Source organism: Poecilia latipinna, unplaced genomic scaffold (genome assembly GCF_001443285.1).
Source record: "Poecilia latipinna isolate Pla-1442-1.1 unplaced genomic scaffold, P_latipinna-1.0 Scaffold625, whole genome shotgun sequence".
Lineage (NCBI taxonomy): Eukaryota > Metazoa > Chordata > Actinopteri > Cyprinodontiformes > Poeciliidae > Poecilia > Poecilia latipinna.
In genome coordinates, this window is record NW_015113241.1 from 143,969 (window position 1) to 162,486 (window position 18,518).

The following is an 18,518-nucleotide window of genomic DNA, read 5'->3' on the forward strand; positions in this document are numbered from 1 at the left end:
TGGATGGATGGATGGATGGATGGATGGATGGATGGATGGATGGATGGATGGATGGATGGATAGATGGATGGACGGACAGTGGAAAGGAAACCAATTGAACACGATTGAATGGAAAACCTTCAATCACTAAAACCATTTATTGATTATGGATCTTCGTACTGAAACCCAAATCACATGAAAACCTTAAACTTCCTGGTTTCAGACGAACCAACAAACTGCATTAGATAAAAAACAACAAATAATAAAACACCGTAACGTTTTATTTTTTAGCATTGCAGTAGAGTCGGAGTAACTCCAGTTTTCTCTGGTTCCTCAGGAAATCGTCTCCCAGCCTGAACCCCAAACTGCAGCCTTCTGTTTTCACGCCATCCGGTTCATGTTTTCACCCATCGCTGAGGTTTACAGCCTGAATGATCCTCAGCTCTGTGACGTAATGTTTATCAGCGCTGCAGCGTGGCTGCATGCTTACCTTTGCCCCGATGTATCGCATGGCGAGCCCTTCCTCTTGCGTGACTCTGGCGTGGCAGGGTCCAGGGGGCTTTCCCCAACCGCACTCATTTTCAGCTTAGACTGACCTGAACACAGGGGAAACCGCATTTTAATTAAAACATCTTGAGAACTTTAAAGAACAATTTCTCAAAAAAAAAAATCCTCATATCGCCAAAAAAACAAATATGACAGGAGCCGACAGACATATCCTGAAGAAATGCCATTAACAGCTGCAGTTACATGCAATAAAGTTATACGGCTCAAACTTGCATAACAGCAGCACTTACATTTATCGCATGTGGACCACGGAGGTATGGGATATGTACAGGACACAGGTAATTAAACACGCTCCAAGATTAAAAAAGGCATAAATCAGAATATGGAGGTCATCCATGACACTTTAAAACAAGCCTGATATACGGCTGTGGACGCCGTGCAGCGTGACGCCATGATCCCGCCCCCGTCTCCCTGCCAGAGGCGAAAAGCTGCTTGCTAACGATGACTAGCATTGGTTTAGCTGTCAATTTATCACTTCAACGCGCTAAATCTTAAATGTATGCCTGATGTATAAAAGAAAAAGGGACACAGTGCTTTGCTACTAATTGTTTACATGACAAGGTCAGGAAAAAGTTTTAATTAAGGAAAAAATGGTGAGGAGAGGGAAGTAGTTCAGTTATGCTAGCTTGACTTTGACAAACTTAAGATGTAGATGTCATGTGGGATTTGGCGTTTGGGTTCAGCTACAAAATTAAAAAGGTGATTTAAACACCAACTCTGACAGATCATCAGTACAGTAGGCGTTTAAATTAGCTATTAGCTAATTTACCACTGCTGTGTTAGCTTAGCTGATAGCAGCGTTAGCTAATCTACCACAGCGGTCACTAATTAAGTCTAAAAACATAAAACTGTAACCGACTGAATGTTCTGTTCTTTGTGTGGGAAATGTTTGAGTGTTTTTTGGTGTTGAATCTTGAAACACATAATGGTGTTGCCAGTTGCTATGGCAACGAGTCTGCGTGTAGCGAAGCCGACACAAAGCGGGAAAAAAAAGCTTTGTTTTTACTTTCTTCTTCCCTTTGCTGTGGCGCTCTGCACTAAATTAATAATAGCTACATCTCCGGGTTTCATTTAATTTTAATTTAATTGACAGAATCGTTTTACCGTGGCAAAGTGGCTGTGGATGGAAAGTAAAACAATCAGTCTTTTCGCCCTCCAGCGGTTGCACATGCTTGACGTTTACGGATGTAAACAATAACATGCAGGGGTCCATAAAAAAAATAAAAAAAACATCTGCTATCTGAGTCCAACTGTTAATTTTAACACAGATATACTCTAATATGATAAAATTGATAGAGGCAGCAGTGAAAGTTTTAGCTTTAGCTCAAGATGCTAAAAAATAAAAAATGAGGCCGAGATTAAAATGTATTTCTATAAGTTTAATTTCCTCCAACCTTGTGTTTTCAGTGTACAGTAAGAACTTTGGGACATTTGGACCAAGTTCAGATCTGATCGAGCATAAAAAATCAGTCAGATCGCTCAAATACACAGAGAGAAATTATTCTGATTTGTTATCCTACATGGGAAATTATTACAGCGAAGACAGACGACACTAAACTAAGATGTCATCCAATTTATTCTAATCTGTCGTCTTCATCTCTGCAGAAAAAGCTACAATTTCACAGTAACATGAAGGTGCAGAATAGAAACTGGAAACATGAGGATTTACTAACTCTGCTTTATGCAAGTTTTCTCATTTACGGCCTCACTGGATTACTTTACACTTTTTAAATCAAACTAAATGCTTCTGAATTGTGGATTGTATCTGTAATCTGGTTTTGTTCATCAATCTGTACAGTCAGCTGGACAGGTTTTACTTTGTCAGCAATTTATCTGTGTTCAATTAATAAATTCAAATGAGGCTGAAACGATTAATCGTGAAGTAATCATCAACTTCATCTGGTATTCGATTAATTGCCACCTGGAGATTACAGACTCTTAAAAAAGGACATTTGCTGAACCAACACCACATCCAGAGCAATAATTAAGCTACAAATGATCAAGTTTTCACTAAAGGAATGCTGTAGTTCTGCAGTTCAGGCAATAAAATGTTCATTTTCTTATTTAAAAAAGGAATGTGCCCATTTTTATCCAATCAATCAATTAATTGTTAGAATAATTGATTACTGAATCATAAGTTTCCATCCTAAAGTTTATGTTAGCATTGTCTTCCATGTCCAAACTTATTGGGACTTCAGGAAAGTTCAGCTGCTTCAATGACAAACTGCTGCATCCTGGGTGCACAAAGTGGCCGTATATTAGATCCTTCCTGTATTTCCACTGATTTTACTATTTTAGAGTTTCCACTTATTGTAAATAGCCTGTTTTTAATGCACAAATATGGACATTTTGTGAAATTGTCAAATTATCCTACTCAGTTGCACATCCCTTTGGATCAGAGTATGCTTTCTTAAATAACAGCACAGTGCATTTTGTTGAAAATTTGACCTTATTGTGGTTTCCTTATATTTTGTGACTACATGCTTTGATTGCCGGTCACTTTGCTGTTGGTGCCAGATTCAGAATTTCCTGATTTGAGTCTTTTTAAAACCTTTTTTAGCATAAACACAAAAGTAATGGTGCATTTATTGCACATCTGTTTTTAAACATGAAGTCTATAAAACAAAAAAACTGAAAATATGGATGAGTGGAGACTGGAATCAAATATTCATTCAAATATTCTGGAAAATACTTCAAAATCCAGACCAGAGCTTCAACGTGTCCAACATCCTCCTTAAGGTTTTTGTCATTTTTCTCACATTCTTCCTCAACGTGTGCCCAAAGTGGGAAATATCTGAGCAGCAACATCTCTGTGGCTTCATCAGGAGGGTTGACATGGCAACTGAAACGCTGCAACACTTGCCGAAACACAGGAGTTAACAAGGTTCCTGAAGGATCCATTAAAGCAAACGTTGCATTAAAGTTAAAACGCTTGTGCTGCCGTCACAAATTTGATGTTATGTCGTTGTAGTGGTTCGAATCAACATGCAGCTCCGAGGGGAAAAACATCTCATTTAAAAGGAAGAAACGGTCAAAAAAAGATCAAAAGTACAGAAAATGAAGTTATTTTTAACCAATTTCAAGAAAATTTGAGTCATCCCAAGTACAAATATGTAAAGAAACCTCTTAATCCAGGATAAAACTCACCAGGAATGTTACAGAAGTATAAAGTATGGCTGTGAGGTCAAGCTGCTCTGAGGACAATAATTCTCCCTGACGAGCCTCGTTTACATTTTTACCTCAGATCACCCTCACTCCCCCTCAGGAGAAAAAGGAGGCATCCTCTAAATCGAGAGCTCCGCTACGACTCAGCAGATAACACAAACATCAGCTCCGTGTTTGGGAATCACAGCTGCTTTTTAGTTAAATTAGAAAATAAAAAGAGTCAAGTGGGGTCACCTTTCACCATATGGCATTATATAATCAAACTATTTTATTTCACTGACATTAGAAGCATATTCTGTGTGATGTGAATTTAACTAATTTGGATGTTACGGGATTCAATCTGATTTAGGGTGAAACGATTAATCACATTAATTGTGATTAATCGATTGATGAAATAATCTTCAACTAATTTAGCACTGAAAAAAGAAAATCTGCTAAAACAACAACACTCAGAGCAATAAATATGCAAAAACCTACAAAAAATATTTACATTTTGCATTTAAGAGAATCTGTTCTACCCAGAACTCCTTTAGCTTCACCAGGTTCAAACTGTTTAAAAAATGTCTAATTAATCACTTTTTGAATCAGTTGATACAAATAATCAATAGATCCACATCATATCAATAAGTCAAACAGAAAGGATTAATGTTAGAAGCATCCTTTGCTACAAATGATCACTAAATCTACATCCAAGAAATACTCCTCATTTCCAAAACATAAACACATTTCCTTCTCTGATCAATAAGGTTAACATTCAAAATGCCCTCAACAACTTTTAAAGCCAGTAACATGTGGCTGGAGTGACCATCAGTCGCTGCAGCTGCAGGCCGAGCACAGCCCACATGTCACGCTTTGCAGAAAACACACAGACCTTTGCAGCTCCCATCGCGCACAAACACACACCTGTAGAAGAGGTCAGCCTCCTGCAGCTTCTGACCTCTCCCGCCCTCCTCTCTGTAAGTGACGTACGGAGGAGGAGGAAGAGGAGGACTGAGCCTTCAGTCAGCAAAGATGAAGAACAAACAGCAGCAGCAAAAGCAGAGTCAGCCTTCTGAGACGTAAAATCCACAGCCGCCCCATTACAAACGCCAACTGTCTCCTCTTTAGGGTTTCTCCCTCCGTCGTCCTCCCATCCTGCAGGCTGCCATCGCACAGAAAGCCAACCAAAAGCGTGCAAATGTATGGATTGCAAGGGGAGTGAGGGAGAGACCACCAGGCGGAGAGTGGGCAGCGAGAGATGGAGGATTATCAGAGAAATCGTGGGAGGAGAAGGAGGTAAAAGAGGGAAGGGATGCCGCGGTTAAACATCATCCTAATTTGAGCATCATGTTGTGACTGAGAGGGAAATATGATTCGGTGATGCGTCTTTTAAAAAAAAAAAAAAACCTGGCAGACTGAATAGTTCATTCACTTCCTCATTTGTGAACTTTCTCAAAAAAATCATGAAAACATGAAAACAGATGAAAGCAGAAGAGGTGTGGGATAGTTACATAAGTAAAACTACAGGTTTTTGATTAAAAATTCAATAACTGATCAAATTCAAGCTGCAAACATGTATATTCAGCCTGAAATAAAGAGAGATTCCCAGATCGTTTTAGTGTGAAACGTGTGCACCCCTCTCTGCTGCGGGGAGATGGTTCAGCCTCTGAGAAGCTGCTCAGTCACTGTTGCTAAGGCCGGCCCCTCCTGAATGTCAGGACATAAAGCAGAGAGTAAACAGCCTCAGTCAGACCTCCGGCTCCTTTATTCATCACGCTCTGAGGAGCTGATCGTCATGTGGACCAGGTGAAATCAGCAGCAGCTCGTTTTGTGCAGGTTTGCTGCTGAAAATGTCCGACGCACGTGACTTTCACATGAAGCAGAGTGTAACTAACTGCTCAATCAGGTGGATTTTATAACTTATAATAGGCATAGTTTGTAAATTAATTATGAATCTTCTATGAACTAAAAAAGTAATTTACTTAAATGTACCAGAACAAATTCTTCACATGACAAACCAGAAGTCATTCTACTCCCTCTGAGCTCAGTTTTGTTATTAAACGTGTAAATTATTCACTCATTTAAAGGTTTGTTATTGGGTTTTTTATCAGAAGCAAAGGGTTTTTTCAGACCAGATAGTCCAGTAGATTTGGTTCGATTGGGGACCAAAATAGCAGCTGTTCCCTTCCTCGCCTGTGGGGGCGCTGCAACAAGAACAACTGAAGAAAACTAGACACTGAGCACAACTTCCTTCTTCACAAAATGTAAACAAAAATGGAGTCGATGTAGGATTTCTCTTTTGTTGTTGGCGAAAGACTATAGAACTATTTCTCCCGCTAGTTCCAGCCTAGCATGTTGGTTTTGGTTGCATTTACCCAGAATGCCCCGCGGTGCAGCTCACTTCCTGCTCCAGTCAACTTGGAGTTCACATAATCATTTGATCCGCACCAGAATTCACTTCAACCAAACTAAAATTTTTAATTTTAAATAGACTACAGTTTGCTTTTTGTTTGTCTGCGCGTTCACACCTTGCTAAACAAACTGGAGTTCAATTGAACTGGACTAAGCAGGTGTGAATGCTTAGTCCATTGCACCGAGGTGTTTCAGTTTTCCAAGCTGCATTTTCTTTCAAATGTTTCAGATATGCTCCAGAAAAAAATCACAAATAACTGGGGAACACGCTCCTGGAGGTCTACTGTAGATCACCGCCACCTTTTCATCCTTCATCATCATCATCAGAGATAATGATGATTTTTAGAAGAATGTGTTTTGTTTTTTTTAAATGTCCCTTTTCCAACACTAAATACCATAAAAATTATCTAATTATCAGAAGCTCCAGAATCTAATCTTTTTCTGATCAGTGAACACAGCAACACTTAGCCAACAACAACCCTCTTTGGTGAGGACGTGCTTACAGTGGGAAGAATCGATTACAGTCACTTTTCACCAATTCAGTGTTTTAAAATGAAGTCAGAGGAAGTAAAACAACAGTGAGAAAATGTTCACCCTACCGACAGAGCAGACACCTAGATGTGACGTCATATTGAAGATTTGCATCCAAACCCATAAACAGAGAAAAACGCTGCTGTGTTCCTCTTGTTTTTCCAACTGAATGCTCTGTCCAGTTCCAGTCCATTGTTCCCCACCATCTGTGTACACCAGAACCAGGATGTTTACCGGCAGTAAGAAATAACCTTGGACCGCACACAGCTCCACAGACACCACAACACGCAGCCAAAGTCCGCGGTGTATAGGATACGAGGTCTGAAGTTAGAGACCCACAGAGGCTCCTTTATCTGTGCAACAACTGCTTACAGACAAGCACAACCATATAAACACACAGAAAACTCAATCACAGCAGCTTAAACTCCCACTTTTACACTTGTCAGAATTATGGTGATTTTTTTGCATGGAAATCATTTTCATTTGGTTAATATTTTCCCATCAATAACTGTGATCTGAAAACGCCACGAACAGACGCAGAAGTTAAGCAGAGGAAACATCTAAGAAAATAATCAACTACTTAACTTCACCAAATCCAGCTTTCTTTTTTTTATGGCCTGTCAAGATATGCAATAAATCAATAAATCACATGATCAATGAAAATGAGCAAGATCATTTTCATTTGGACAACAATCGTTACAAGAAATGTCCCCATTTAATTTAGTTGAAAACTAAATACTTTGAAAAATGCTGCAAACATCAGACATCCAATATGGAGTCGTTAGTTTTATTTTATTTTTTACAAAAGTCCCAACTGACAAAATGGCATTGTTGGGGTAATTTTATTTTATTTTACATGCTTTATTAAAACACATCACTGCATTGCAAATTCCAATAAAAAATATTTTGAATTGGCACGTTTGGCTGATTTTCCAGTCTGAACTGAATGATTAATATTTTTGAGATGTAATTTTGGTTACAGGGACTTCATCATTTATTTAAATTATTATTGTTTTGTTTATTTCCAGTTAAATATTCTCTAGAAATGAAAGTTTGTTTTTTTTACTTTGACAGTTTGTATTTGCATTAATGCGCCATTATTATTGTAAAATCAGTTGAAAGTGGTTTAAACATTACATTTTTGTTTTTGCAATAATATTTGGGAGAATTTATCGTTCAGGCCTACAAACAAAACAAAAAATAATTGTAAAATTTAACATTTTAATTTTAAAAGTACTTGAATCAAACAATTGTGTTTTCTGGGTTTAAAAAACCAAAAACTCTGTGACTAAACCTCAAATGTCAAAAGAAGTGGCATAGCTTTGAGTCTTACCCTACAGAACGAAGGGAATGCACAAATATTGTGCTTTTAGGATACAATCAAAGATGTTTTTTTAGAATTAAAGAAAAATCTGATCATTAGAAAGTTTAGTCCATCATCGCTTTGCTTCACAGTCCTACTGGGCATCAGGCGGCTGATACAAGCAGGTATGGGAAATGCATTCCAAAGAGTCTGCAGCTCTTATTTTCATTTTTACGAGCATATTTGGATTAATCGATTATTGAAATAATCATCGATAGCACTCATTTGTTAACTAGAGTATACATTCAAAGCAGTAACTCAGTGAAAACTGTACAAGATATACATACAGTTGATTTACAGTTTGATTTGGAAGAGTAGGAGCTGAAACCAGCCTTTAAGGCCTGAGGTAGATTATCAGCTGCAGTCTAAAGACATGTTAGACATTTTGGACAGATCAACCTGATACACCTACTTGGTCCAGGGCTCCAGTGAATGAGTCATGTGGTGGCTTTGGGGGCCTTCTTCTGGGCTCTCTCCACAGATAAAACGGGTGGAGGGGACTCTGCAGGTGAGGTCACTGGAGGGCGAACGGCTTAAAGTCGAGGCGATGGAGCGCCGGCGATGAGGTTAGGGCTCCGCCGCCGTACTGTCACATGGCACCATCCAGCCGAGAAGCCAGCCGGCCTCTGACATGGAGGGGACAACAGAGAAAACACCAGTGAGAAAAACTGGTTAAAGAAGCCCTTCCTATACCGATACAGTCCAGCGCTGAAACGATTCATCAAATTAATCGTGATTAATCAAATACTGAAATAATCGGCAACTAATTTTGTGAACAATTTATTGTCAGCTAAAATATAGAGAATCAAAACAAGACTATTCGCTAAAAGAAAAACATTCAGAGCAGAAAGGAAGCCAAAACCTTTATAGAGAATGAATCTTTTTTTAAATCGTCAGAATAATAGATGAATTAATTACTAAAATAATCTGCAGCCCTAATACACTCACAGATAAACAGAATAATTGGCTTATTGCTTTGAGTTCATGATAAATAACATAAATATCAACATTAATAAAAAGCTGAAAAGTCTTTAAAATTGGCTGAAATGTGCAGGTAAAAATAAACAGAGCAGTGAAATCCAAACATTGCTTTGGAGTTCTACAGCCCAATATTTAACAATCAACATGACGGGTTTTGTAGTGATACTTTAGAAACGTTTGTGCTGAGTGATGCCAGGAGCTTCACTCCATCGTGTCATTGTCCTGTGGATCATCAGGTGCAGGAGGAATGGTGTGGTACTGGTCGATCTTAAAGGCCGCTTCAACTGAAACGGGCTAAAGAGCAAACTGAACCGCACCAACTTTAGGCATTTCCAATCAGAAACCCTACAGTACCAATGCCACACCAGTAGGAGGTGCCAACATCAAAAATATCCTGAGTACGGCTAAAGCAGTTTCAGGCTAATCCTGTTCTATAGGCCACTTTTACTATGGAAACAAACAAAATAGAACCAAACCGCACCGCTCTGAGGGAACAAGGGATAGTACAGGTAGCTAGCTAAGTGTTATTTTACATAATCAGTTGACTAATGACCAAATACTGAAAGATTGGATTGTTTATGTTCCCTCATGCGAATTAAAACACATTAAATCTCAACTCTTTAGGTCTGTGAATTTATCAGGAATCAGATTAAAGATGCTTTATTGTATAAATAGGGATAACAATTATAATTTCTACTTTATGTTGGATTCAAAGCTACTATCATGGAAACTCTTTTCCTCTACTGCAGGTAGTGTTTGCTATACTAAACTATTCATATAGAAGAGCTTACAAGAGTTTTAGCCCAGAAAGCTGGAATTAGCAAGTCAGACCGTAAAGAAAAGCAAAAATCTGTATCGGGCGCAAAAATGTGATTGGTCCGTCTCTGATTTGCAATATTTCAAACTGTTTTCTGAAGAAATTTGGCATTTAATTCAGAGAAATGGTGAAACAAAGCTGGTCTTTGACTAATATTGTGAGATTACCTGGGCATAGCTGCTGCTTTTACCAAGCAGTCACTGACAAACTAGCAGGGACATTTCGAATAAGTTTCTCTTTTGGATGAAAACTGAACGTAATTTTCACCATATCTCTTGTGATTTGTTCATATTTCAGATGAATCTGTCTGTCCTTCACCCCGTTTGTTGAACCTGGGCTGGACTGGAGCTCCAGCTGGTTTGTTTTGGAACAACGTGACAGTTTCTATGCCTCGTCTATCAGTGCCTGCAGTAAGTGCAAGGTCTATGTGACATTATAGAGGTGTGAAGAGTACAAACTGCATCGTGTGGTTAGCTGCATTCAGTACAAATTAGTCCTACCATTCATAACATAATCATAAGATCTAGTCATGCACATTCCAGTGAATAAATAGATCAACAATGATTGATTTTGCGGCCGACTCAGGCAGGTGCTGAGGAAGGCAGCCTCGGTCACATGACCAAACAAAAACAACATGGCCTCCAGAAACACAAACTGGTTAGCATAAGGCTTCTGCTAATCAAATTTTAATGCCACCGACAGTAAACCCAGCAACTATTATACATTTTTATGGTATTTCAACAAAAGATTAAGTCATGTGCCTTAGTCTGCAAACTTTTCCTTCCAGTTTCTAACTCTACATTTTCCAGTTCATTGCATCTGACGCTGCATCTTTTCTAGGGATGAAATGATTAATAGCGATTATTATTGAAATAATCATCAACTAATTTAGTAATCGATTAACTGTTAACTGGAGTGAGCTTTCAAAAAAGGCAATTTGTCAAAAGAATAACATTCTTAGAGCAGCACTTAAGATTGTCTTTTACTTTTAACATAAAACAATAAAACCTTATTGACTGTAAATATGTTCTATCCATAATTGAATAGATTAATCAACAAAATAATCATTATTTCAGTCCTTAAATTTCATGTTTTTAATGCAATTAAAGCCTTAAATTTAACTAAATCTATGCAGTAATTTTAAAATTATTTTTGATGAACTGCGAAAACATAGTTTTACTTATCGGACTGAGACGGATTTTACAATTGAAAGCAGAAACTTATATATACCGAATAGAATATGAAACAATGAAAGCTCCCCAAATAAGCAACATAAATCAATAAATTATATGTATGTGTACAATTAAAAGAGCTGAAATGCACAATATTAACTCTGCCAACAGTTAAAAACATACTAAACGTGGCCGGTTGCCATGGTAACCACCAACTGCCAATCACAGCGCAGAATGCATCTACCGATGAACGTCAGGAGAAAATAACTTTAAATGCAGCTACTGTGTGCAGTTCAGTTTAAATATAAATCATATTTTTTAAGTGGCACCCTGAAGCAGCTTATTTCAAATGGGAATGTTTTTAGTTACCTAAAAAGTAATAAATATTTTTTGTTAATCATAATCTTGATTATCACATTAGTGCCACAAGATGTCGCAATGAAATTGTAAATTGATAATGCCCAGCCTTATTCAGGATTATTCTATGTTCAAGTAATCGAGATTAACCCTTTATCTTTATCCATCCTTGAAAATTTAACAGATATAAATGAAAAAATATATAAATAAGCATTTTATTATGGTGTGCCATGTGAAAACAGACGGACAGAATAAACACAGAAGTGAGATGTCTGCTTCCTTTATTCAGCTGTTTATCCACAAATATGACAATAATAACTACAAACTGAAATTATCCAAGTGCATTTTAACTGAGGCGGGACAAAAAATTCCCAAATTGTTATGTTTCTGGAATAAAGAGCAAAGGCCGAGCCACTGATTATGTTCTGCATACGGTAACCAGCAGGGACAAAGTTTAAGGTCGGGCAATAACGTCAGAAACAGACGAGCGAATGTAAAATATGTATGTCAGAGGTCATTCATTTACAGTAAAACACAGCTTTTATTTCTATATCAAAAAAACATATCAGTTAAAATAAGCATTCATGCTCCGAATTTGATTTAAACATACTTTAATGAAGCAGAAATGCACCCAACACCATTTCTTTTTGTACATAATTCATGTTTTTTCCATCTCAAAATAAAGCGAGAAGAAAACCGAAAAATCAAAACAAATTAAGTTTAGGTCCACCATTTTCTGAGAGAATAACTAATTTATCAGCAGAAGCAGCAAAGACGAGAGGAGAAACATTAACCGAAACTATGCCAGCAGAGGATGCTGGCATAGTTTCTCATGTTTGCCTCTACATGTCAAGAAAAATTACAGTTTACTGGTTTTAGGACATGTTTAGTCTTCTCCATTAGTGATTCACTGTAAAAAAGCTCAGAGGCTTTACAAATTAAGTAAAGGGGAAACAGGAAAAATGTCCTCATCACTCAGACTTTAGAGTGTTTTATTCAGTTAAAGAGTCAAGATGTTAAATCATTTCAAAGTTGATAAAGCAAATATGGCAGATTACAAATGCTCAAATGAGCAAAAATTATTAAAAAAAGATGCAAACAAACAATTTTTTAATAAAAAAATGAACTTCATTTATAAATTAACTTTGTTTATAAATGATCAGACAAAAATGTTGGACTAAAATGAAGGCACAGGAGGAAATGCATTTTAAAAAAGCCTCAAAGCGTGTGCAGAATAAAGTTGCCACCAAGCATGCTGGGGATTATTCAGAGAAGCTAAATGAAAGCGAAGAATGTCCGCTGACATCCTGGGGATTTAAAACACACAAATACCTAAAGCAGCTCCTGCAGAAGAAAGCAGCAGCAGGCAGGTTGCTAAAATGGCTGCTCAGTCTCCAAACAGACGCAGCGCTCAGACAGGAGGAGGAGGAGGAGGATGAGGAAGGCTCACACTACCAACAGCTTGTCTTCACACCTCATGTTTAATAAGAAATGATTTATTCCACCTGCCAATTAACATCTCTGTTCCTTACCTCACTTTTTAAACTTGTGAAGTTAATCCTAAAATGCTTAATTCCAGATAATATAAACATTTTTTGATTTTTCTGCAGGATTGATGAGATCAGCCAAACAGAGAGCACTCCTGATGCTTTTACAACTCTTTGTTTTGTAGCTTACAGGCAGCTTTACTCTCAAGGTTGTTAGAAACTTTGAGCCAAACAAGCTGAACTCTGTAACCTGCCTGTTATCTGGGCTCCATCTCAGCTCCGTGAGGCCCAGCTGGGATGCTTCCGACACAAACACTGCAGATGCTGCTCAAACCGATCCACCTGCTGTCACTTCACACCAAAACAAGGAGGAGGAATCCTCCGATTACAGTCACATGACCAAACAAACACCACATGACCAGCTCCTCCCCCTACAGAAACACACACACACACACACACACACACACACACACACACACACAGCAACAAGGTGCTTGTAAACATCCGGTGGGAGTTTTACTAACTAACATGACCAGTACCGCCGGCGGGCCGATGTGGTCTAAACTTAACATTTTCCAATTTTTTTACACCAAATCCAATTTCTAATTTTAATTTTCTCCTCACTTTCCTTAAAAATTACAAATGACAGAAAACATCTTTTAAAAACTGGCTTTTTCTTTCCAATAATTTGAGACGGTTGTCAAACAAGCTGGAAATCCAAGAAATGTGTTAGTGGAAACATTTTTTAGATTTTCCAAAAATTGAATCTTCACAAACAGAAAATTTGATTAATTGACATCGCAACTTAATAAATTACTAATAATGTTTTTCCAATATCGCATATTAATAATAATTTTTTTTAAAAACTATGTTTTTATACGATTAATCAATTAATCGTCTGAACAATTGATAGAATGACCTGTAAATAAAATAATTATTTATGGTTTATTTCAACAACATTTAAAAGTGCATTTCCCTAACCTTTTACATGTTATTATAGGGAAGGAAAATATGTATGGTGCAAATATTATTGATAAAAATATTGGTTATCACCCAAATCAATATCCCATAATAATATTGGATATTGATATTGGCCCAAAGTTTCAGATTTTTAAACTGCTAAATTTACAAAAACATTAAAATGTTCAAACATTTAACATATTTTAAATTTGATTTTGGTCTTGAATTGTTGACTTTTCACAGATCAGCCAATAAATCAATGAGCCACAAAATAGAAACAATAAAAGATAGTAACAGAAAGAAAAAGTGTCAAAATAAAGAATTTAAACTTACAAATATTAAACTATGGGAAATATTACAATACAGTTTTTAAATATATATTTAGTTAATTCATTGTTAATTGACCACAACAGCAAGGTTTTGCTTATCGGACCGATACCGAAGCTGATATCTTATTCTAATCACAGCAAGACAAGTTTTATAAAATAAGAAAAAAAAGAGTTGCTTTTAGTTGACATCTGCTAAGTTTGCACTGATATGAAACTTTGGGCTGATATTAATATCCGATATTAGGATTGCTGTTTTGACTGATATTTTCCAACCTTTTCAAACCCAATAATTAAACGTTGCTGTTGGCCCAGTTTTACTTATCGGACCGATACATTAAATGACCAACACCGGCCCATACAGATATGTCGTGCATCTCTAGTTTTGGTTTTAAAACAACGCCAGTGAAGTAGTTTAATGACGTTACCATCTAAAACATTTTTTTATGCTGCAAAAAACAAGCACAGAAATTAAATAATTGATAATAAAATGTACCCAGTATTTACAGTGATACTGCATTTATATTTACAGTAAAATACAATGACTTTTTTGAGTGCAACATTTAGAAAATATGTTTAATAATAAATAGAGACGATTCAGAACATTTAGTGTTAACCCAAATACCTGAAGATAAAGATGTTAAATTGAATGAATGAAAGCGTTTAGAGAGAAGTTAATTATTACCACTTTCACAGAGACCTGAACAGCCAAGCGGCAGAGTCTGGGGTGAAAGCTGGGACTGATTCACTTACAAACAGAAAAACATTCAGTTGATAAAAGATGTTGACCACCACTCAAAACCACAGTTTAATCTAAAGGTCCTGGATCAAACACTTAAAAAATGGCTGCAGATCATCAGCACACAATGAGGTCAAAACAGGGGATTCAAGAAAGGGCTGTTCATTTACTGATGCATTCACAGACCACTGAAAAACTGGGAGAGTTGAGTTTTAATGCAGCAATCAAAGCGGTTAATTGAATGTTGAGTTTCAACTAATTTAGACTCAAACTAGTTTCTTCCAACAGCTCTTATGTGTATATTAATTATTGCAAGTTGCAGTTTTGAGAATTAAAACGAGTATTTATCCATTTTTCTCATTGCTTTTCATACCAAGTTTTTCTCACTCAAGAATCCCTGCAAGACATGTTGATTTTTTGTACAAATCAACTAAATACAGTCATTTTTAACAAAGTAGAATGTTTTATGAGTAATAATCATCAGCTTAAAACCTTTAAGCAGGTATTTTACATACTTTTCATTAAACTGACATTTCTCCAATAACTGTTTTTTTATTATTTTTGGTTCAATGTAATATTTCTTGTTTTTATTAGCTGCAAGCAAGAATAATAATTAACAGAAATAAAGGCTTGAAAACATCAGTCTGGGTGACATTAATCTATATAATGTGAAGTGAGTTTGTGAAATAAATTAACTTTTCATTAATATTTGATTTATTGAATGCTAAATATTTTTATCAAAACATTAAAAAGAAATAGGCTGCAGACCATCTAGATTGTATTAAGTGGAACAAGTTTTAGGATTTAACTATAATGTCAGATTAATTAATTTATTTATTCCTTACTTCTTAATTTCCTTATCCTCTGTTGGTGCTTTTAATTATAAAAAGTTTTAATTTTGACCTTGTGGCTGAATAAAAGTAAATTAACAGAGTTATTCTGAGCACTAAAAAGGTAATTGTTGAACATTTCATGTAGGCTTTAGTCGCTCAACCTCTCATAGCAAGCAAGCTAAGGTAGGTTGGTGGAATCAATTAACTCAATCCCTCTTTGGTTACCTAGCAACTCACTCATTCCTAGGTTGCCTAGCAACAACCTGTTGAGTAACAGTAGCAGATTAAGGTTTTGCCACTTTGTTTAATAACAGCTTAAAAATTAAATTAAATCAACATTGTAGAGTGAAAACTGAACAAAACAGGAAAAGTCACGCCAACAAGTTCGTCAGTATTTCAGATATTTACAAAGACAAAAACACAAATCAATAATTATAGATATAGACTGATGCGAAACGCTTACATTTTCCAGCCATATCGTCCAGCCTTAATTATTGTCATTAATGTCGGCCCAAATTTTCAAAGTCTCTGCATCCTTACATCCTAAAGTGCTTTCAGATGAAAATGTTTAAACTTTAAACTCAAATTTTGCTAACATGCTAGCCTATTTTCATTTAGATATGTATTTTTTTATATACAATATCTGCAGAAACAAACACAAACGTCAATAATTAATGATAATTAAACCAGATATCCGCAGTTAAAACCATCCTTGCATGTTTTTAAGTGTTTTTCCAGTGAACATGAGTTACTTGTGTGGCTTATTTTAAAAAAGCCTCAGATGCCATGTGTTAGGAGGTCAAGGTGTTCTTTCAGTTTTCGCGTTCAGGTTACAGAAACCCCAAAAAGAGCTGCGACACCTTCAGGCCGTCTCCCCCAGCTCCATGTTACATAATAGCCGCCTGCTCTGGAGCAAAAACGCCCCTCCGGAGCCATGCACGGTTATACTTTCAGCAGGAGTGGGAGAAAAACGTAGAGGAAAGAAAAACTCAACAATGAGCCGAGGCCTTGCAGCACACATGAGCCGTCCAGGCATCTCTCACATGTGTTGGAGCTTCTCCTACCTGTTCGGGCTCCGGTTCGGCTTGGTTCCGCAGATCCGTCGGGTTCCGTTGATTATTTCCCAGCTTAAACCAAAGCCAGTCGGCTAACTTGGCTAACCAGCTTAACCTACTGCTTGGTCGCAGCAAGGATACTCACTCAGCTGTCTCACTTTTTTTTTTTTTATCCTCTCCTACTTTAGGTTGATAATACTGCGGTCAAGCGTCGCGACCATGTTAAAAACACGCGTGGGTTAATCTGGAAACTTTCCAGAAGTTGTATGTAAGCTGGCTCGCTGTCAATTTAACGTCAGCTTTTGTTGACAAACAAGCCTGCGTGGTCGAAATCACACACGACGTGAAGTTAGCCAGGCTGCTAGCTCGGTTAGCTCAGCCAGCTAGCCAAGCTTTTGCTAAATCTCGCTCCAAATATCCGTTTTTCACGCCGTCCGTGGGGGCCACGCGAGTCCGGTCGGCAGCAGCGAATGGCGGGGGACTCCGTGGATCACGCTCGCGGGTTTGTGCGTGTCGGTAGCGGTGCAGTTGCGTTTGCTAAGCCAAGTTATCGCTCTGCTCTCTGCTCTCCGCCATTTCCAATCTCTCAACACAAACAAACAGGGTTGCTCGTGCACGAGGGACGCGCGTTCACGAGGCGACCGGACTAAAGTACCAGCCTTTGATGTCTGACCACAACAATCAGTGAAGTTGTCAATTTAATTCAAATTATTTATGTTTTACTACATATATACAGAGAATGATAGCAACTACTTACATTTACTTGAGTAACTTTAGAAAATAATTACTTTTAGGAGTAGTTTTTACTTTTAGGGCTGACACGATTAACCGGATTATTTATGAAGATGCATCAACTGTCAATAGTTTAGTTGCTACAAAAACAGAAAATGTAACTATTTTCTTTGAAAATGGCTACTAATAAATGGATAAACCCAAGTCTGCTTTTGAGAAAATTGGATGTTTTCACATCTTCACATTAAAATAAAAATAAAAAGATTTATTTATTTAAAAATACTGTTAAACAATCAATTTGATTAATCAATTATTATTAAAAATGAATTAATTAATTTAGGAATCAATTAATAGCTAACTGAAGTTGGCGATTAATTGACAAACTTTTTTACCTTATATGCTATGTATAATTATATAATTTAAAAAATAATCAATAATTATTTTTAATCAATAATTTTAAAAATAATCAACAGATCAGCTCTTTACTGTATTAATGTTAAGAGAAAGAGCTGAGCTTTTCACATGTTAAAAGTATTTCTTTAGTTACAAATTCCCTAAAGGAATGCTATGTTTTTACTATGTTATTTAGACAATAAAATGTTTATTTTATTATTTAAAATAAGTATTGAATTATTTGTTTAATTGCATTTTAATCTATTTCTAATATTGCATGAAAGAGGCTTAAGTAGTTAAATAAAAAATCTGCAGAAAATCCAATTTATGTAATCTGATTAATCAGTAAGAAAAAAATTGATTAATTGTTTTTACATTTGTGTGCATTTGTTTTAAAGTGAAATTCAAGATAATGCCACACCATAAACTCGATACAGAAATGATCCCTTATCTGAACTTCTTGTCAGTCCGAACTGTTGCACAATCTTTCGGACGTTTGTTGCCATTCTTTGAGACATATTTTCAGCTAATCTTTGCTGCAGGGCTTGTTCTGCTCAACTTCTCCCACTTTAACTGTTCTGTTAAATTACTTGCTTGTCCAGGTCTTCACATTTTTTGCATATGTGACGACTCCTGTATGTGGACATATTTTGTCAACACAATTTTTTCC

General features: G+C 36.7%; 1 protein-coding gene across 4 annotated transcripts in view; it reads right to left on the reverse strand.

Annotated features, from left to right (window-relative positions):
- ncoa1 (nuclear receptor coactivator 1) overlaps positions 1 to 17,353 on the reverse strand; it is a 48,160-nt gene extending 30,807 nt beyond the window's left edge. For 3 of the 4 annotated variants that reach the window (XM_015043322.1, XM_015043321.1, XM_015043319.1), the window contains exons 1-3: positions 16,733 to 17,353; positions 8,409 to 8,622; positions 470 to 575 (exon numbers count right to left, since the gene is read on the reverse strand). In XM_015043322.1, coding sequence (XP_014898808.1) covers positions 470 to 558 — 89 coding nt within the window. In that variant the 5' untranslated portion in view covers positions 559 to 575; positions 8,409 to 8,622; positions 16,733 to 17,353. Of the gene's footprint in view, positions 1 to 469; positions 576 to 4,614; positions 4,967 to 8,408; positions 8,623 to 16,732 lie in introns of those variants that run through there. The other variant, XM_015043320.1, reaches the window with a different exon arrangement.
- Between the last annotated feature and the right edge of the window lie 1,165 nt (positions 17,354 to 18,518).